This window comes from Typopeltis vanoorti, chromosome 3 (genome assembly GCF_054136105.1).
Source record: "Typopeltis vanoorti isolate ZY-2024b chromosome 3, IOZ_Tvanoo_1.0, whole genome shotgun sequence".
Classification (NCBI taxonomy): domain Eukaryota; kingdom Metazoa; phylum Arthropoda; class Arachnida; order Uropygi; family Thelyphonidae; genus Typopeltis; species Typopeltis vanoorti.
The window spans coordinates 61234271-61256560 of record NC_143551.1 but is presented as its reverse complement, the minus strand read 5'-3'; the positions used below and the strand labels follow the sequence as shown (position 1 = coordinate 61256560).

The following is a 22290-nucleotide window of genomic DNA, read 5'->3' as shown; positions in this document are numbered from 1 at the left end:
TATCATGATAGTGTAAAATTTTCTGGAGGTTATTGAAAAAAGTTAAAAAGGTTGGAGAGAAGAGTGCTGCAGAAGGAGAGTTTTTTTTTTTCAAACGACAATCTTATCCCCATTTTTTTTCTGGCACTCAAGCAGTAAAGGTTGTAAAATCTGTAGTACATCAGTATCATAGCATAGATGGGTTAAGGTTTTTTTTTTATATTTTTTTATTTATCTTTGATCTACTTCTATTTTTATCATTTTCATATCGTTTTTTTTTTTTCTCCATGGTTTCCATAATCTGAAAACATAGAGCTTTTTCAAGCCACTTCAGGCCTCCAGTACATGGAGCAGTAATTTTGCAGTGGATGACAAAATTCATTTCCCACCTAAAGACAAACATGTATGCCCACAGTGGGATATGAACTTGCAGCCTGTTGTTGGAGAGGAAATAAGCTAACCACTTGGCCAACCAGGCTGGTGACCTATAGTACTAATGTACTATATGTTGTTCAACCTTCGTCTTCATCAGCCATTTTCTGTCCTTCATACTGGACGAAGGCCTCTCCCAAAATTCTCCATTTAGTCCTCTTGTGCTTTTCTATGCCAGTGAGTTCAAGCCATCTCTTCTCACCTTCCCACCATCTCTTTGGTCTTCATAAAGCTCTCTTTCCATCTCTGGGATACCATTTAAATATCAACTTTGTCCATTTTGGGGTGTTACTTCTTGCAACATAACTTGCCATTGCCATTTGGATCTTTCAATGGCTGTTATAATGTCTCTCACCCTAGCCTGAGCTCTGACCCAAGTATTGCGCTTTCTATCTAGAATACTGAGTAATGATATCTTTCCATTTTCCTCTGGGTATCCTCCTCTTATTACTTTGACTAAATTTCTTAGTCAAAGTCCATGTTCACTCCCATATGTCATGACTGGAAGTATACAACTACTGAATATTTTTTTTAAAGGAAGATTATTTCCTTTGAGTGCTTCACCTGTGTTTTCTAAAGGCTATCCTACTAAGTTGAATTCTACATATAATTTCTTCTTCTTCTTCACAGCCTCCCTCTACTGTAATCTTTTGTCCTAAGTAAACATAGAGAGTTACTATATCAATTTCCTGGCATTCCATTTGTACTGGCTTTTTGGTGATGCATTTATTATACATTATTTTTGTAATGTCTTTGTTTATATTTAATCCTTTCTTTTTACTTTTACATTCAAATTCATTGATCATCTGCAGGGTTCCCTAAAAAAAAACAATATCAACAAATCATAGGGGATTTAATTCTTTCCAATTTACCATAATTCCTTTATTTTTCCAATCCAAGTTTTTAAAAATTTCTTCTAGGGCTGCTGTAAATAATTAGGTGAAATGGCATTTCCCTGTCTAACTCCCTTTTTATAAGAAATTTCATATTTGTTCCTGATTTTATAGATGCAGTTGAATTTTTATACATGTGACTATATCAATATAAGTTTTTTCCATTCCTTGATTTTTTGATTCCTTTATATATATATATATATATGATCAGTTGAACAGATAGAGCTTCCATAGCTCAGTCGGCATAGATGAAGCCCTTTGGTTGGAAAGACCTGGGTTCAATTCCAATCCACGATGTGAGGAACATTTATCTGGTCTCTTTTGACTAAAGGTGAATTAGCCGGTTTCATACAAAGGTAGGGAGTTTTTTTTTACCTGGAAACTCTTTTTCATTCCCCAGAACAGGCAAATAGTCCTGTGAGCATACATGGATGTACAGTCATAAAAGGGCTCAACCCATCCTAAGAGACAGGGGAGGGAAAGGGGGGGGGGGAATGCCATACGAAATAAATAAGTCTAACAGATAAGCCCAGATGTTGATGGTTATTTATGACTTATTTTTAACAGTATTAACAACACCAAACGAACTATTTTATAAAACATGTTATATTAACTTGCTTATATTTCTCTGAATTTCAAATCAGCATCATAGCAAAACGCAGCATGTATACACGACAGTGTGTAGATGAAACAATATAATTGTAACGGACAAAAGATCTCGAGTTCTAATTTGTCCCCTAATGTTGTAAAAGAAAAAAAATTACAACTATGTGGGAGTTGCTCTTAAGATAACAGTCTCCCAATTTTTTGGTAAATTAATGCATCCATATTTGTTCAGGTTAGGAGATTTCTTCATAGCCATGGCTGACTCAAAAAATAATTTTTTGGATTTCGAAAGAAGTCGTTACACATCCGAAAGATTACTTTTTGAGTCAGCCATAGCTATGAAGAATTCTCCTAACCTAAACAAATATGGGTGCATTAATTTGCCAAAAATATGGGAGACTATTATCTTAAGAGCAACTCTCACATAGTTATAATTTTTTTTTTTTTTTTTTACAACATTAGAGAGCACTAAATTAGGACTTTAGATCTTTTGTCTGTTACAATTGTATTGTATTGTTTCACTTACTGTCGCATGTACATGCTGTGCTGTGATGATGATGCTGATTTGAATTTCAGTGAAATATCAGCAAGTTAATAAAACATATTTTATAAAATAAAACGTTTGGTGTTGTTAATACCGTTAAAAGTAAGTCATGAATATGTATTATCAATACTGCTGCAATAATAATAGTAAATAGCTGTTGGATTTCTGTTCAGGACATGAAGTGATTATAACTAACACAATGTTCCCACAAAAAATTGTGCATAAATTCACATGGAGAGAAGAGGCAAGGAATAAGAAAAGTCTCATTGACTATGTTATTGTTGATAGTGATGTTTTCTCACTGGTGCAGGGCACTAGAGTATACAGAGGATTTGAAATTGGAAGTGATCACCATTTAGTCTTGAGCAGGATAAAATTAAATTCCATATTGAAAAGAAGAACAGGTAAGAAAGTTTTAAAGCGAATAAAAGTTAAGCAGCTCTCAGATTTGGACTGTAGACTAAAATACACAAACATTATTCAAGGAAAAATGAAAGAGTTTCAATACAGGAACCAAACTTTGGAGATTCAGTGGCAAATCCTGAAGAAAGCATTGAATGATTCAGCCAGAGAGGCATGTGGTGAAGTCTGCAAGGATAGAAAAAAAAAAAAAAAAAAATCAACTTCCTGGTTGATTTTTTCTATCCCTGAAAAATCAAAAATCCCTCTTTAACTTCCTGGATCTATGGTGGATCCAGGAAGTTAAAGAGGCAGTGAAGGAAAAGAAGAAAGCATATCAAACGTTCCTGGCTTAATAAGTCATCTTGTGCTCTTAGAGAATACAGAGACAAATGTAAGAAAGCTAAACCCTGTGCAAAACTAGCTAAACAAAAATCATCGAAAGACTTTGGTAAGAACATTAAGAGGCTGTTGAAAAAGCTCAGAATGGAGGAAAGAGTGCTGTAAAAGATGACATGAAAACTGGTGAAAAAGATATCCTTGACATACGGAGTAATTACTTTGAAAAACTGCAAATGTTGTTCTCCATTTTGAATGGAGAACCTATAGAACAAGTAAAACATTTCAGTTACTTAGACACGATTTTTAGTGAAGATGGTAAATTAAATATGGAAATAGACAATAGAATCAACAAAGCTGATATGGTAGGAAGTCAACTGAATAAATTTATATAGAATAAGAGAGAAATGAGTCAAAACACTAAATTAGCTGTATACAACATCAGTGCTCGAACCAGTTTTAACTTATGGATCGGAATGCTGGATTAGAAGCAAAACACTTGACCAAAGACTAGAGATATGAGTTCTGAGAAAGATTAGCACTGTGAACAGATAGCATCAGTGGTAATATCATATTAAAAACAAGGATATTAGGAAAGAACTTGACATTGTTAGCAGAGTTAATCTCAGGTGGTATGATCACTTAAACAAAATGGGAGAGGAAAGATTAGCAAAAGAAGTATTCTTTGCTAATTTGCAGGAAAAAGACCCACAGGAAGACCAAGATATAGGTGGATTGATACGGTAAAAAGTGCCTTAGAAGATAGAAATATAAGATCTGATTATGTTGGAGTCTTGACAGGTAACAGATTGATTTGCAGGAAAATTGTAGATAGGAAGTTAGTAATGATGTAAGTTTTTTCATGTAGTACTATCATATCTTGTACACTCCTTGAGGATACATATCAGGAATTTGATGATGATGGTGAATAATGCTGCAGTTTTTTTTTTTTTTTTTCTAAATCCTGCTTGTTCTGGAGGTTGGCAAAAATCTGTATATTGTATTTGTGTATATAAAAAATTTGTGCATTTTTATATAGGGTAGTAATTTTTAATATCTTCCCTATCTCCTTTTTTAAAAACTATAATAAAGATAGCAATTGGGACTTTTTAGTATTCTCTTTTGTCTTAGGCAGGTTGTTAAATTTTACTTAACATAGTCATGACTGATTCACTACTTGCTTCCAGAACTTCTGTTGGTAACTCGTCTTCACCTGGTGTCTTTCCACTATTTATTGCATACTGGACGTCTTCTTTTAAAACATCAGGGCATATTTCTCTCTTTCATTTGGGTATTATATTTTTGTTTTATATTGGTTTCATAAGTCTTGGGAATCATCATATAATTTGGCATACACTTAGAACACCAAGGCTAAGATATAAGAATTTAAAGTGAAATGGAGAATACATGTTTCCATACCAATACGAATTACTTCAGTGATATGTTCAGTGCAAATGTTTGGATCAGAAGACTTAAAACAATATTCCAGACTAATTAACTGAGGTAGACATGCTTAGTTGGGCATTATTCATCTTTGTTTATGGTATACAAAACAAACGCAATAATTCATAAAAAGATATTTATTGACTAAGGGAAAGCTTCTGTAGCTCAGTTAGCAAAGGAAGCCCTTTGATTGGAAAGACCCAGATTCACATATCATCTATGACATGAATAACCTTTATCATAAACTTTCAACTGGATGTGAGCTATCCACAATCACACAGAGGTGGCAAATTTTTTCTTCCCAGAAACTTGAGTTTTTATTCCTGCAACCAGACAAACCAGTCAGTAGAACACATGCAATTTTCCTAGACAAAAGAATATTTATAGGTATAGGGTTAACCACCTTATCCTTGAATTATAGTTGTGGAAATCCAAAAATACTTGGAAGATCGTAGATGACATTTAAATGCCTGTTAGAACCACTGACAATGATTATATTTCACTCGATTTCAAATCAGCATCTTCTGAGCACAACTACTCATTACAGTCGGACAACTAATTGTCCGACCCTGCATACAATGAGTACATGAACTAATCCAAATGGTAAAAGACCCGAAGTCCTAATTTGATGTCTAATGTTATATATACAATCATACTTCCTGAGGTTAGGAGAATGCTTCATAGCTATTGCTCATTCTAAAAATAGTCTTTCTGAATTGTAGCAACTTCTATATCATACCTGTTAGATCTGAAATGGGCAACCTCAATTACAATGAAGTCACCCATCCAGAATTTAACAGAATATGCCCCACTAAGAGAGAGAGCATACCTGTCATTTCAGCAATTAAGATAGAAGAATTAATATCATGATCAGTAAGATGAAAGAAATATTTAGTATAAGTTTTGACAGATCCTACATTAGAATTGTAAATGTAAAATAATCAAAGAGTATATGTAAAGATAATTACTAGTGATTTATAACTACACATGCAAGAATGTCAGTACTCTGCCTAAGAAAAGCTAAAGGTCGCTCAAATGCCACCGTAATATTATAAGCGCCCATGGGTGCTAATTTGTGGAAAATATCTAGAAGCATGCACTCCCAAAAATGGAAAGCCCCGTATGGCGGTGCAATGAGATCACCTGTCGGGGACGAATATGAAAAATCTAACTCGAAAAGAGGGCGCTGGAAAGGGAGAATATATGCAGCAACACAGGTCTGGACCCCCCGCCCCCATTTGTTTTGTTCCGGTTTTCTCTCTGTGTGCTCCTCAGTGGTCAACGTTGTCCAACTCCTATGTTCCCAGAGTTGACTATCGTAAGTCCTGGCAAGGCATCGCAGCAGAGTACGGCAGATAAACTTGCGGGCCATTGGCAAAGAAAGTGCACTGATGTAATTCTTGAAGAAGCAAGTGCCAGACTCTAAGAATACACGTGATTCCCACGTGGCAGCAAACCCTGAACAACAAAGTTTTCCACTACGAAGGAAGGAACCCTGAAAACCTGTGCAGTGTAGATAAGTACTTTACATATTCTTTGTCTCTTAAACATTAGGATGATTGTGAACGGAAGAAATTTTGTGTCTCAGAACGAAAAATGAACTTTGAAGATTAAGTAGATTATGGAACATTTTAAATCACATTGGACTGACTGCCCGAGAACCGTGAATTTGTTAAGAACCAATGTTTTAACCCATACGAAAAGTAAACAAGATGTGTTTGTGCCTAACCAGCACCTGATCAACTGTATATAGTATTTTAACCATTTGAAGGAAACATTATGTGTAATGAGAAATTTGTATATTTAAGGTATGAGAGAGAGAGTGAAACCTTAGATGATTTTAACTTAGTATTGCTTACATAATGTCTATGTCTTGTATTACTTATGAGTTCATTAAATATGTTTCATTGTTTCATGTGTGTGTAATCTGACCATGTAGACTGACTCTTACCACTCATTAAATTTACGAACCTGTTAATCTGTATATGCATGCGGGGATACCCAAAGTAAGTTAAGAAGGAGGGGCTATGACTGCAAGATTAGAACACCGACAGCCTCTGATTTAGTTGTAACCACATTAGTGGCATCTAATTTCAGGTTAAGATATACTCTGTACCTAAGCTCAGGCTGGTGCAGTATATAAATTCGTCTGAGAAAAAAGGGGTATGCCTCACACAAGTTAGAAAGTAGGTAATCTAAGGGCCCTACATAGTATTTGATAGACAAAGTTAGAGAAAAAAATTTTAGGAAGAGAATTAGAGCGAAGTGCCACGAACGAACAAAACATGTGGTATAAGAACAAAATATAACAAAAAGAGAACAGGAACAAGGGAATATAACATAGAACCACTGACAATGATTATATTTCACTCGATTTCAAATCAGCATCTTCTGAGCACAACTACTCCTTACAGTCGGACAACTACTTGTCCGACCCTGCATATGAGTACACGAACTAATCCAAATTGTAAAGACCTGAAGCCCTAATTTGGTGTCCTCTAATGTTATATATGCAATCATACTTCCTGAGGTTAGGAGAATGCTTCATAGCTATTGCTCATTCTAAAAATAGTCTTTCTGAATTGTAACGACTTCTATATCATACCATAATAATGGTAGTGAATGTATTTCTTATATTCTCTGAGGCAGATGCTAACAGATCTTCCTATCTGTCCATAGTAGAACTTGTTACAATCACAGGGCATATTGTACACTTGAGGATGTGACAGAGGATGAAGTTTGTCTTAAGAGACCAGATTGTTAATTTGATGTGTAGTTTGAATGCGGTGTATAGATTATATTACATTAGCATTTTAGCTATCTTTTCTAATGTACCCAGGATATGTGAAATAGAAATAGCAGTGCTTTGCTTGTGTGTTGGAGGGTGGGGGAGTATATTTGGATTTTTTCGATTTTGTAGGGGCTGTAGCCATTGGCCAAAAAAGTGTGGCATATACAAGAGAGTTTTGTGGTAAAGGCTGTATCACTAGAATAAATAGCCCTGCCTGTATGAGTTAGGGGGGGGTTTCAGGTTTCCATACTATTGGACTGGATGATGATGATGTGATTATTTATGTATAGTAATCTATTCTTCTTCTCCCTACTATGTATTAGGCCTACCGGCCTATAACAGAGCTAACTTGAGCTCTTCTAAGTTGTACCCATCCCGAGGATAAGATGACTAGCCCTATGCCTCCCAGTATATCCTATGGCTGTATCTCATGTGTTCATGGGGCCGTTTTGCCTGCTTACGGGAGGAAAATCCCTGCTGTCCACGCCCAAGACCGGCTAACTTGGCTATATCTGAGAAAGATCCTTAAGTGCCTCACGTCGGCGATGGGAATTGAACCCAGGACACTCCTTTCCCAGGCATGTGGTTGCGAAGCGCATAGCCACTAGGCTAACCGTGCAAACTATAGTAATCTATATCTTAGTTAATTGATTAATCAAATGACAAATTCGGATAATTGAAGTACTATAACATGGTATCTACAGAGAGGTCGGTTGACATGCAAGGGTTGGTAATTGAAGATTTAGATAAATAGTGATCAAGGAAGAGCAGGTGGTTAATTGGTTCTCTTTCTAATGTAAAGTGACGTAAATTTTGGATGTTGATTATTTAGGTAAGTTATGAAAGAAATCCAAAGTGTCTTGTTCGTAGAGCCAAATGCCAAATATGTAATCTACATAACACAGCCAAACTAAAGGTTTGAAAGTAGCTGTGCTAAGTACTTTGTTCTCAAAATGCTCCATATAATTGTCCAAGGTAGCAGGGAACCACTGCAGTAACATTAATTTGTTTTCCTTGCCAAGTAGCCTGCATAAAAAGTAAATTTGTATAATTCAAAATTGTATCAGGGGAGAAATTACAGTTTGAATTGTTTTACTTACTATTGTGCGTAGACTAAGAAGTAGTGCTTTGAACATGCTGGTTCAAAATTCAGCAACCTGTAAGCTAGTTAATAAAAATCTTTTTATGATTTATTGTTTTGTGCTGTAACACATTAAAAAAGTGTTATATACCTTTTTTACTTCTTCTAGATTTCAAATCTAGCAAATCAGCTATCACCCTTCTACGCTTAAACAAACTAAAATTCAGGCCGCTCTTAAGTTTAGTCATGTGTAATTCTTTCATTCACAAGGGCTTTGTCTAAGTATGGGACAAGGCCTTAAAATATAACCTCTGAGACAGTCCGCCTGTTAAATATTGACGAATTTATATTTTGCTGCGCCAGTACATAGGATATAGGATAGATGAGCCTCTTATCCAAGGTGGCTCTCTCAGAGTATTACACAGTGATGAACTTTCTAACACTAATTCAACTAATCTCAATTCACTTTGTCTTTGCATGCAGTCGTGGTCTGGAGAATCAAACTATGTTCATATATCCCTTCCGCTAGGTTCGATAATAATTTTATGTGTGGCTATTTGAATTCATAAGAGAGGCTAGATTCAGGTGAATGCTATAAAACATATTTATTTAGGTTTAAAAGATATACATGAGAAAATTTAAGCACATGGTTAACATAATCACTTTCCTAGTAAAATTCTGATATCATTATTAACACAAGAATACATGCATAATAACTAGATTCACAGAGTTTCCTATAAACATACAAACTTCTGGCTTAATTTAACATTATCTTCAATCACTCTCTGATCACTACTCATATCTCACAATATGTCTCAGTTATCTCACACACAGATCCCTTCTACGGAGACATTTTCAAAACAGAGACAGGTCACTGCCAAATTGGGATAATCTCTAAAGTTCTTTACAGCATGTCCATACACAAATTGACCTACAGAGTTCACTCAAATCATCTTTAATTGGAAATCAGATACTTTACCGTCCCATGGAATGACTTTCTGTTCTATCATCAGCCTTGTCTGGACATCAAGGCACCGTTGTTCTGCGATTCTCCGGATCACTTAAGATAACAGCACGGCCTGGTTCCCCGAGTCGATAAGGCGATGTGCCGCTCTGGACTTTCTCTGGTACCGCAGGCACACATCTGGATTACCGGTCACTTGATATGGCTTAGCTACTCTGTTATGAAGAGATAGCTAGCCTTGCCTCGCAAACATCAATAGGCCTCTCACGACTTCCCCGGCCAACCCAGAATCTTCACGTTGGTGGAGAGCGCGAGCCAACGTCCACGGGCGCAGGAAACAGGAACCAAAAAGCCTCACGTGGGGGGAGCTTGACCCTTATATTCTTCCCTTTTTTTCTCGGAGATTCTCGCGCTTAGCTACGTTTTTTACCGCATGGCACTCATCCACGTGCCCGTGGCGTTCTTCCGAGAATGCATTCTCGCTCTGCTTTCCTTATAATTTCTCTTTCCCTTAGGCCATACGTTATTCTGGACAGCTAAAGTGTGACCCTTGGACTTTGGCTTACACTCAACTTGCTTTCATACAATACATAGAATGGGATACTCTAATTAAATTATAATCTTATATAAATTCCTCTATTTGACTCTGTACAAACGGGTTAAGTCTCACATTTCTTATGCTAAACATTTCTTCAGTTTGCCTTAAAGTTATAATGTACATTTTTATTTCCTTGCCAAAGCACAACATTCTCTGCCTACAATTAAAGATAGTTGTTCCTGAATAGAATTAATCTTTGTCCCAATTTTTGTTTATTCAGGACACAGCAAAAGTAATGAACAAGGAAATGAGGCAGAGAAGTCACAGTAATCGTCTCATTTGGCATTATTATATATTATGTTATTATAATGCTAGATAACACATGGATGAGAGTGACTTTTGTTCCATGGGGAAAAAAAAAGGTTCTCCCCTAGCAGACTATATTGGGTTGTCTTGGCTGTTGGGATGAAGTTCTCAAAATGCAAGCTCCCCAAATTTGGGGCAGCCTCATGCACCCAAATTTTCTGAGGTTTGGAAAGTTTTTTTTAGAGCTGAGGTTGATTCCATGAACAATCTTTCATGTTTAAATTTGCTGCAGAATAATGTGGCTTTCTTCCAGCGTATTCTGTGGCAGGTATCCAGAGCATGATCTGCAAGCCGAGAGTGGCTGTAATGCTGAAACCGGATGTAGTCTTTGTGTTCCGATATCCTGACATTTGCAACTATATTTATTTAAATTAGGGTAATTTTTTAAGGGGAGCTGCATATTTCCACTGCTGCATCCTGTGGTTGTAAATTTTGTTCTTCCAAGTTTTTCTTGGAAGAACAAAATTTATTATTTTTTATTATTTTTTTATTATTATTTATTTATATGGGTACTTCATGGATTCAAATGAATCATCACTGGAGATGCAATCTATCCATTAATACAATACCTATCATACATCTCCTTAAGCCTATTCACTTTGGAGAATTCACAACTGCCTCTGGCAATCCATTCCACACAGTAACTACTCTCCATGAAAAGAACCCACTCCACACACCCTTACTAACCACACTCTTAGACAGCTTCCAAGTTTGATCCTTTGTTTTCCCCCTACTCCCCATGTATTAAAAAATTATTTTGTGCCAATCTTATAGAATCACTTTAGTAATTCTCATAGAAACTTATACGTTGGTTATAAATGATTATTAATTAACTTAAGGAATTCACAACATACACCAGAATATAAATTAAATTAAACTTTAATGTATATTTCTAATATTTCGCAACATCACGTTGCCATCTTCAAAGGAACTCAAAATAAAGACACGTGCATGCAGGCACTACACACAGTAAATAAGGAACGAAGCGAGGAAGCTATTATTTCTCCTAAAAATCCTGATGGTGTCCCCTAGATGGGCTATGTGGGTATTCTTGGCCATTGGGCTGAAGGTCTCCTGATGTATGTCTCCCAAATTTGGGGCAGTCTCATGCAACCAAATTTGTTGAAGTTTGCCATGTTTCTTAGGGCTGAGGCTGATTCCATGAAAAGTCTTTCAAATTTGAAAGACTTTTCATGGTACAATAAACGGTACAAGAAAGCCACAATAAACAGTGTGTTATTGTGGCTTTTTTCCACCATATTCTGTGGCGTGTATCCAGAGCATAGTCCGAAAGACCAGAGTGGCTATACTGGTGTAAACGGATGTAGTCTTTGTGTTCTGAAATTCTGATATTTGCTGTCTGCCTGTTTGGCCAAAGTAGGACAGCTTACAGCTGCAAGGGACCTGGTATACACCAGGTAGGTCTAGGGGAAGTGGTTGGTCTTTAGTAGAGTGGATAAGGGATGCCAATTTTCTATATGGTCTGCAACAAGAGGTCAAGTTATGTTTTTTTAAGATTTTGGTAATTTTTTCCGAGGTGCCTTGGATGCAGGGAATGATGATGATGGATTTAGAGTGATCCTTGTTGTGAAGGGTGGGTGGGTTGTGGTTTACTGGTTTCAATATTTTTGGGATTTTTTTTGGGAGGGATAGCCATTGGCTGAGAAAGTGTTGAGGATGTGATTTAGTTCAGTGGTTAGGGCATTGTCATTTGAACAGATTAGTTTAGCTCTGTTGTACAGTGTCTTAATAGCTCCATATTGTTGTGAAGGGGGGGGGGGGAATTGTTGGTGAACGTATCTGCTTGTATGGGTGGGTTTTCTATAAACTGAGAAAACCAAGGTTCCATCAGGCTGGCTAGTATGTCTAGAAAAGGGAGGCTGTTGTTTTCCTCTTTTTCCAGGGTGAACTTGATTCTGGGGTGGGTTGTTTAAGTGTGTTAAGGAGAGGAGTGTATCAGAGCCATGTCATGCACCTCTAACTCATCATTCTCCTGATGGTGTGATGAGAAGGGGAGGGAAGGTTAGTTTCCTGCAGATGCTTCAGTTATCTCTCTCTCTCTCTCTCTCAAACGTGCCTCTGTAATTAGTGTCATAAGCAAGTGTCTAGACAGAAAGCAGAATTTCATGTTTTGTAATCTGCTGGGAGACTAACAACAATGATAGTAACAAAATGTTGAAGTTCATGTAAAAAACAGTAACACTCTTAAATACCAAAGTAGCAATCTTTATTTAAAAATTTTGAAGAATAAAGTATGAACATCACATTCTGAGATAAATGTTTACAAATGTCAAGCACAAGTAAACAGTGATAGTTAATTAGTAATGCAAATAATCAACAAGAAAATTCTCTAAGGGTACATGTATTAGGAAATGATGAAGGGAAAGAAAAAAGATATAGAGTCTTAATATTAAAAAAGATAGTTGGAAAAAAAAATCATCAGCATAGAAGACTTACCAGATTTGAAAGGATCTTCTCCAGAAAATGGATCTGTAGTAAATCCATTTACAGTTCCAAAAGGATCTTTACTTTTAAATGGATCTTCCTAAGCCACAAAATTAATAGTTACAAAATAATATAGATGCACATTTATATACAAACATTAGAGCAAGTAGTTTCTAAAGTGTTTATTAAATCAGGTCATTCAACTAGTAGCAGCACAAATCATATGAATATACATACATTTAATACAGATATTAAATAGGTCACCAAGAAACTTGTGTTCATATAAACCTCATCAATATCATGATATAGTGATTAATCCTATCCAGATAGGCTGCAATCTGCGAGTGCATGTATTCTCTGGCTGGTTTGACTCTTTTGTGAGATGAAACATCCAATTTTCCAGGAGGAGAAATCTTTACTAGCTGACTCAACTAAAATAGATCCTACAATGGTTCTTCACATCCTGGATGGGATTTGATCACAGGTCTTTCCAACAAAAGAGTTTCATCAATAACAATCAAGCTATGGAAACTCTACATACAGGGTCATACTTACACATTTCCTGAAGTGGGCGGGGCCCGAGATAGAGTGCTCTGCCCGCCCCCCCCTACAAAATGAATAAAGATATATAAAAACAATCAATATATACAAAAAACTTATTACATTTATTAAAAAAATTTATGCTAAGTAAAGACAATACAAATGTTTTTTCCTAGACTTCCCTTTTGCAAATGTATCAATAATATCATCATAATTCAAATTATTCACATCTTCATTTTCAATAAGTAATAGTGATAAATTTGACATTTTATCCTATTGCAAAGAGTTTCGGAAATAAATTTTCATCCTTTTAATAACAGAAAATGAGCGTTACATGTTTGTGGCATGATTGAAAAGAGGTCATGGACACAAAAAATATGTAAAAATAAATAGTATTTGCATTTCTTGTTTTAAAAAAAAAAGGGCATGTGATCTATTTAGATATTTACTTAAAGCAACAACACTCTTTTTCTAAGGTATGTGTATATATATATATATATATATATATATTATATTGATATAGAAAATTTAACAGAAAACTATCATAATTTTATTTATGTTCAGTTTTAATTATTTATACTTTTAATTCTCCAATTTTAAATGTCATTTTTTCCTTCATGGTTACACAGTGATCAGAATTCATCATAAAAATTATGGAAACAACTACCATGTTAGAGTAAAACTTCAGTTTAATATAAACCAAAATAATGATTTGACGTTTCGATCTACACATTAAGGTCATCATCTGGAGTATACACATATATATACAAAGAAACAAGCTGCACTACAATCTATATTGTATGCTAAAGTTACATTGATTTGGTCAACCATTAAAACTATTGACCTGACCTCTGGTGGAAAAATAAAACCCTTACTACATCAAAGCTAGAGTTCTGTTATTATTATTACCCATTTGGTTACAAAATAAATTAAGCTAGAGAGCAACATATTCACACAAAAGTTACTCATATAAGTATACATATAAATTAAAAGTATGGACGGTGGCCAATAAAAGCTGAAATGATTGCTTAGAATCCTAAAGTCAGGATTTGCTGGAAAACTTGAACTAAGTAGGCTAAATGTGTGCCATCCAAATTCTTGGGATTTTTATGCCACCATTATTATTAAGATTGGGATGGTTAATCAAAATTTAACAGGCTTCTTTAAATTTCCATTCATGATAAGTTTTTGTATGATGTAAAGAACATGCACTTTTCCAATCAATTTGGTGTAGGGTGTTAAGAGCACCCTGATCTGAGGGGCCTGCTTCACCAAAATTGTTAAATTTAATGTGTTGTTTGTGTTCTTTCTTCTTTAATGGACAGAGGTTGTATATCCAGTTTCACCAACATAAGATACGTTACAGGTCAAATAGATATGATAAACTCCAGGGTGAGCCAATGGGGAGAGAAAATCCTTAGAAGAGTTGAATATTTTTTAAATTTTATAGGTGGTTTAAAAGTGGCATTAAGATTATAACATTGTAGAATTCTATTAACATTTTCTGATAACCCTTTAATGTATGGAATAGTTATGGTTTTACTGTAATCTATATTATCTGTATTTTTTGATGAAGTTTTGTGAAGAACTTTATTGATAGTATTTTTGCTATAGCCATTATTTATAAATGTATTTCTAATAATTTGTAATTCTTGTTTAAGAGTTTGTTCATTAGAGCAAATTGTTACAGTTATGTTTTTGAGAGTGCTAATGACTCCAAGTTTTTGTAAAGGGTGGTGATATGAGTTAGCATATATATATATATATATATATATATATATATATATATATATAGGCCAGTGTAGGCTTGCGCTAAAAAGTGTAGGGAGGATGTGTGATCAGTGTATCCTCCATGAAAGGAAGTGAGTTCTGATTTTCAATTTCAATAGTAAATTGTGTGCACTCATGTTGTTTGTTCAGGTGGCTGAGGAAGGTGTTTAACATTTGGCGGCCGTGTGGCCAGATAGCAAAAACATTGTCAACGTATCTAAGCCAAACTGTAGGTTTCGAAGTAAAGGAATCTAGAGCATGTTACTCAAAAGCGTCCATGTAAAAGTTAGCAATTGGTGGAGATAACAATGAGCACATAGCTGTGCTTTGTTTTTGTAGGTAGAAGTGTTTTACCACACAAATTAGCCAGAACGTAGTGTGATATCGGGCAGGAATTTGTCATGTAAAAAAAGAATTGTGTCGTTAACACACTGAAAACAGGGCTTTGAAGATTTGTTCCAGCGAACAAGCACTTAAAGATGAATTAAAAGTTATCAGCAATACCTTTCTGAAAATTGATTACAGCCAAAATACTATCAATAAAATTCTTCAGAAGACTCCACTTAAAAATAAACTATAACCATTCCATACATTAAAGGGATATCAAATAAAATAAACAGAATACTACATGAAATATTTTATCATGGTCAGTAATATTTGTTTCATCCTCATCCTAAATTATCCAGCTCTTAGAAACAAAAGGCTTTGTTAATTTTTTAATTATTTGGTATGCAGTTGTATGGTTATACTTATGAAGATTATCTTCAATTTTTTTGTATTCTTCAAATAGTCACTTATTTTTTGCAAGCTTTATCTCCTTTTTAATGTATCTATTCAGTTAATTATACTGTTTGTTGTTCCCAATGTATTCTGAATTAGCTGTAATTTCCAATGATCACAAAACTTGAACATTTCTTGGGTAATCCAAGGTTTGTTAATAATGCATTCTCTTCCTAGGATATTTTCAGATGCTTCAATGAAAAATGTTAGCAAGAGACATCACGATCAGGAGAGTCAGCAGGGATTTCAGAAAAAAGGAAAAACAATATTTGTTTTAAAAAGTTCTTTAGTGGAATTTGATTTGAGTCAAGTTAAACTTTTGTCTTCTTATTTTTCTCATGGTTCTAATTCCAAATTTCAACATAAATGTTGCTATGACTAAATTATGGTCACCTCCAAAGTCAGCAACTGGGAAAGATCTAATTCTTGTCAAGTTTATACAGGTTTTATATTTAGTTTTTATAAATATATAATAATAATTCTTCTTCTTATTATTATTATGAGAGACCTCCAGGGAGTCAGAGACTCATCAAGGGAGATCGCATACTACACATACCAGCTATCATACTTATTCTTGAATTCATTTACACTGCTTGCACTCACAACATCCAATGGCAATCCATTCCACTCACACACCATCCTCTGAGAGAAAAATCTGGCTCTCACACCATTCTTGGCAGCCTTCATTCTCATCTTCCAAGGATGCCCTCTCGTCCTTTCCCCCACCCTCCATAAATTGAAAAATTCCATCAATTGAAATCCTGTATGATCCTTTCAGAAGTTTGTAAGGCTCAATCATATCACCCCCTCTTTCTCCTATTTGCTAGTGTCTGCAGTATACAATTTCTCAATCTGTCATCATAATCAGTATTCCACAATCCTGATATCATTTTTAACACTCTCCTTTGTACTCTCTCCAATATATCAGAATCATAACGGAAACCAGGAGAAGTGTTAATTCTTGTTTAAGAGCTTGTTCATTAGAGCAAATTGAACCAGACCTACACACAAAATCAGAAGCTAACCAATTAGCTTCTGATTTTTTTTCCCTTAGGGAGATTCAGGTCCATTCTGTGACATTTTATGTGAGAAAAGCATGCTGGTTATGGTGATATCATTCTGCAAAGTAAATTCTATCAGTTTCATATACCTGTCATTGGTTTCTCCAAATCCAAAAGGGCTGACAAAGGGTAAAAAATTCCTTTTTATATCTATTCAAATTTTTATATTCCAATCCCCTTGTACTATTAGAAAGTATTTCTTGAGTGTTTCATGAATCAAGTTGTTGATTAGGTCATAAAAGAGTTCCACTTCCTGATCATTGTGTGTGAGGTTGTTGGTACACATACTTGTATAATAGATATATTTAACTGTTTATCCTTTAATTTTACTACAGCAAGTCTACTATTTACAGGTTAAAAGTCTATGACACAGTGCTTAATATTCTTTAGAATCAAGAAACCAACTCCTTTCCCTCCTTCTGGTGTGCCTGAGTAAAGAAATTTCCTGAACAAGTACTTGCTCTTCTCTCCAAATTTTCTCGAAATATTACTATGTATATCTGGGATTGATTTCCTACTCTTCTGTTTAGTTCAACAAAACCAGCATTTCATTTCTCTTTATTTCTGCTGCCCTGTCTAATAACTTGAAAAATTCCTTGACCACTTTTCTACTAGAACCTACTGTGGGAACATATGGATTTTCTTTCAAATTTGACTATATCACTCTTCTTGAAACTGCTTGCCATTCAGGAAGTTTGTGTTTAGTGTTTGGATAATAAAGCTAGTTCTTCCTTTCCTTGATCGCCTATAAATAACATCTTACTATTTGGCAATATCTCACCTATTTTAGTTTTCTTCACCTTGGTCAAATCAATTATGTTAACAATTACAAAAATTTATGATATTTCTGTAGTTCCTCTGCAAACTTTTCTGCTTTCTCATTGATGGTACTTATCAGTCCTAGTGAGATGGTGGTTGTTCCCTATAAGAGTTTACTCTGTGCACCTTATCTAACTAATATAGCGTATCGAGATGGCAACTGTTTACTTTGCACATTTTAGCACAAGATTTAATCATATTGTCATCATATCTGCTTATGATTTAAGCCAATCTATTTATCTGTTTTACATTTATGTGTAAACTCAGATCATATAAACTTTCAACCAAATTGATGGAATAGGGTGGTTAATCCTCATTCCTGCATATATTACATTGTTCGTCTGGCCAGTTTACCTCTTTTGTTAAGCAGATAGAATATGATTTGTTCAGCTAAGTCTCAAATTGCCAACCCATCCTACTTTGCTCAGTACCCAGCTGCTCACTTAATAACAGGCCATACCTCAAAAAGATGAATTACACATCAGGAGCCTTAGGAGTTTTTTTTTTTAAATTCTTTATAGACTTTGATTTTCTACCAGTTATCTAGCATTGATGCTTAAACATCTCCTTTATGTACTAAACCTAAATAAGTGCACAACCTACTAACAACAGAAGTGGACGACCTGTTTAACAGTTGACTCCTCTCTTATGTACTACCTCCAATTGCTTTCTGACAAACCCTGTTTCAGCATTATATCCCCCCCCCCCCATTAAGTATTTTTGTGGATGCTACTCAACCAAACTGGCTACTACCTTTCCTCTAATCATGCAAGACCATAAGAAGCAACTAATGAACATTATACATAGTTCAGCTTTAAACTTATCAAACCAACTTCTTATCCTTACAATATAAAGACACATTTACACAAGATATTATATTTTAATTTGCCAACTATTTCAGTCTATCTTCGGTGGCTACATAGGAACAGTTTTTTAACAAGGTGGAATACCAACAATTGATCATTCAAAAGTAGAATGAGCTGTGCGATGTTATATCGCTAAGTATTAAAGAGAGGAAACATTTTTATCAGAGTAATGATTAAATTAAAGATATTAATTCACAAATTCATATAATAATCTTAATTTATAAATAACATTTGACTAATGTAAGATTTAAAGTCTTAATTAAATATAAGATATACAGTCTTTTCGATTCAAGTTAGGGCGTTGAAGTAAGGCCTTGGCACTTTCTTTAAATAAACGTTCAAATTTATAGCGACATCTGTGTAGGAGGCGAGTTTTGGACCAGAGGATGTTGTGGCTTGTCTCTATTCCATGCTAAGCCAATCTAGACTTATCGGATTTGTTGTGCTGAATGTATGATTGATGTTCCTGAATTCTTTTTTCTGTAGAGCGTCCTGTTTTCCAAAGTAGGACAGATTACAGTTACAAGGAACTTGATACACACCAGGCAGACATAGTTGAGCATAGAAGAGGGGAAATAGGTGGATATTTTGTTAATAGGTATATAAGTGGATGTTAAATCACATTTCTTCAGAATTCTTGAAATTGGTTCTGAAATCCTGGAAATATAAGGAATTGGAACTCGACGTATTGAATCTGTGTTGTTTTGGACTGGCTTGTAAGAATCGAACAGATTTTGCGTACTCTTTTTGGAGAAGCCATTTAATTTCATGTGGTGTTTGATAGTTGAAAGTTCTTTCTGTAATTCATGAGGAGTTGAACAATTAGTTCTGGCTCGGCGGATTAAACATTTTATGATTCCTGATTTTTGATAAGGATGATGAACAGATAGTGTGAGAATATAACGTCTAGTGAAAGTGAGTTTTCTGTAAACTGTTGTTGTTAGAATACCTGAAGGTGAATGAATGAGGAGGACGTCTAAAAAGAATAACTTGTCTTTTTCAATCTCCATGGTAAACTTAATACGAGGATGTAAGGAATCTCTGTTATGAGGCTATACTGAAAAGATGTCATCTATATATCTCACCCAAAAGGAAGTTTGAGGGAATATAGATGAGAACAGGACGTCTTCTAGATGTTCCAAATAAAAGTTGGCTAGAGCAGGTGAAAATGGACTTCCCATGGCTGTTCCTTCTACTTGGTTGTAGAATTTGTTTTGACATAAGAAATATCCAGAGTGCATCACGAAATCAAATAATTTTATAATGTCTTGTGGGAAGATGTCAGCAAGTAATTGTAAAGTCTCTTTGAGAGGTGCATTAGTATATAGAGATTCTACATCGAAGCTCACCATAAGATCAGTAGGTTGTAATGAGATATTTTTTAATTTATTTAGGAAATCAGAAGAGTTTTTCAAAAAGGAGCGTGATTTGCCTATATGTGATTTCAATAATTTTGCTAAATATTTGGCTATGCAATAAGTAGGTGAATCAATACAGTCCACTATAGGACGAAGAGGAATATCTGTCTTGTGTATTTTAGGTAGACCATAAAATCTAGGAGGTCTTGCGAAATGAGTTTTTAACCTTTCAATCTTGTCTGCATCCGAACTTATCACCTCATCTAAAAGGGAGTTTAATTTCTTCAGTTGTCTGTTGGTGGGATTGTGATTAATTTCACAATCCCACCAACAGGTTTCTTTTGATGGTTTCTTTAAAAGATTAAAGAAACCATCAAATCTCCTGGAGCTCATAATATCTACAGGAACACCAGTTTAGCTTTAATCCATAACCAACTAAAAGCAGCTAAACATGATCTTGCTACTAACATTCGTCAAGTTTCTGATCTCCGGACCTTTATCTCCACAAACTTTCCCACATCTTTCTGACTTAGTTCTTAATGTGGCTAAACGCTCTCTACAACGTTTTTATAAAAAACAGAATCAACATCTAAACCACAAATATAATATTCTTATTTCTAAACAAATCAAGCCTTTCCAAGTTCCAGATAACTGGATTGTTAACGTATCCAGTCGCCATTTAACTAGTAGTGAAAGTGAAACACTCATCCTCTCAAAAGGACATGATTTCGCTATAGTCCCTAAAAAGAATCCATATCTAGATTTCCTGGTTAACATCAAACAGAACCTTAGTCATCTTTCCAGTGAAAAGGCTAATTCTCTCCACCTAAAAGTTGCTTCTACTCTACTTAAAGCCAAGCTTCCTCCTTCCAACATATCTCCTTCTGAAAAGAAATCGCTACATTCCTTAAGAAGCAACAGTCACCTTGTCATCACTAAAGCAGACAAAGGGAAAGCGACAGTAATTATGGATTCTTCAAACTATAGAAGAAAAATTTCTCTTCTACTTCAAGATCGCTCAACATACTAAGAACTTAATCACGATCCCATCAACAGACAACTGAAGAAATTAAACTCCCTTCTAGATGAGGTGATAAGTTTGGATGCAGACATGACTGAAAGGCTAAAAACTCATTTCGCAAGACCTCCTAGATTTTATGGTCTAACTAAAATACATAAGACAGATATTCCTCTTCGTCCTATAGTGAACTGTATTGATTAACCTATTTATCGCATAACCAAATATTTAGCGAAATTATTGAAATCACATATAGGCAAATCACGCTCCTTTTTGAAAAACTCTTCTGATTTCCTAAATAAATTAAAAAATATCTCATTATAACCTACTGATCTTATGGCGAGCTTCGATGTAGAATCGCTATATACCAATGTACCTCTCAAAGAGACTTTACAATTACTTGCTGACATCTTCCCACAAGACATTATAAAATTATTTGATTATGTGATGCACTCGGGATATTTCTTATGTCAAAACAAATTCTACAACCAAGTGGAAGGAACAGCCATGGGAAGTCCACTTTCACCTGCTCTAGATAACTTTTATTTGGAACATCTAGAAGACGTCCTGTTCTCATCTATATTCCCTCAACCTTCCTTTTGGGTGAAATATATAGACAACATCTTTTCAGTATGGCCTCATAACAGAGATTCCTTACCTTCCTTTTTAGCCAGAATCAATTCCTTACTTCCTCGTATTAAGTTTACCATGGAGATTGAAAAAGACAACAAGTTATTCTTTTTAGACGTCCTCCTCATTCATTCACCTTCAGGTATTCTAACAACAACAGTTTACAGAAAACTCACTTTCACTAGACGTTATATTCTCACACTATCTGTTCATCATCCTTATCAAAAATCAGGAATCATAAAATGTTTAATCCGCCGAGCCAGAACTAATTGTTCAACTCCTCATGAATTACAGAAAGAACTTTCAACTATCAAACACCACATGAAATTAAATGGCTTCTCCGAAAAGAGTACACAAAATCTGTTTGATTCTTACAAGCCAATCCAAAGCAACACAGATTCAATACGTCGAGTTCCAATTCCCTATATTTCCGGGATTTCAGAACCAATTTCAAGAATTCTGAAGAAATATGATTTAACAGCCACTTATATAGCTATTAACAAAATATCCACCTACTTCCCCTCTTCTAAAAAATAAGCGCTCAACTATGTCTCTGCCTGCGTGTATCAATTTCCTTGTAACTGTAATCTGTCCTCATTCAGCACAACAAATCCGATAAGTCTAGATT

General features: G+C 35.1%; 1 protein-coding gene across 7 annotated transcripts in view; it reads right to left on the bottom strand.

The window, feature by feature from the left end:
* Positions 1–22290, bottom strand: part of LOC150108191 (uncharacterized) — a 368644-nt gene that overhangs the window by 39769 nt on the left and 306585 nt on the right. For all 7 annotated transcript variants that reach the window (XM_090390641.1, XM_090390644.1, XM_090390642.1 and 4 more), the window contains one exon: positions 12833–12920. In XM_090390641.1, coding sequence (XP_090246767.1) covers positions 12833–12920 — 88 coding nt within the window. The remainder of the gene's footprint in view (positions 1–12832; positions 12921–22290) is intronic.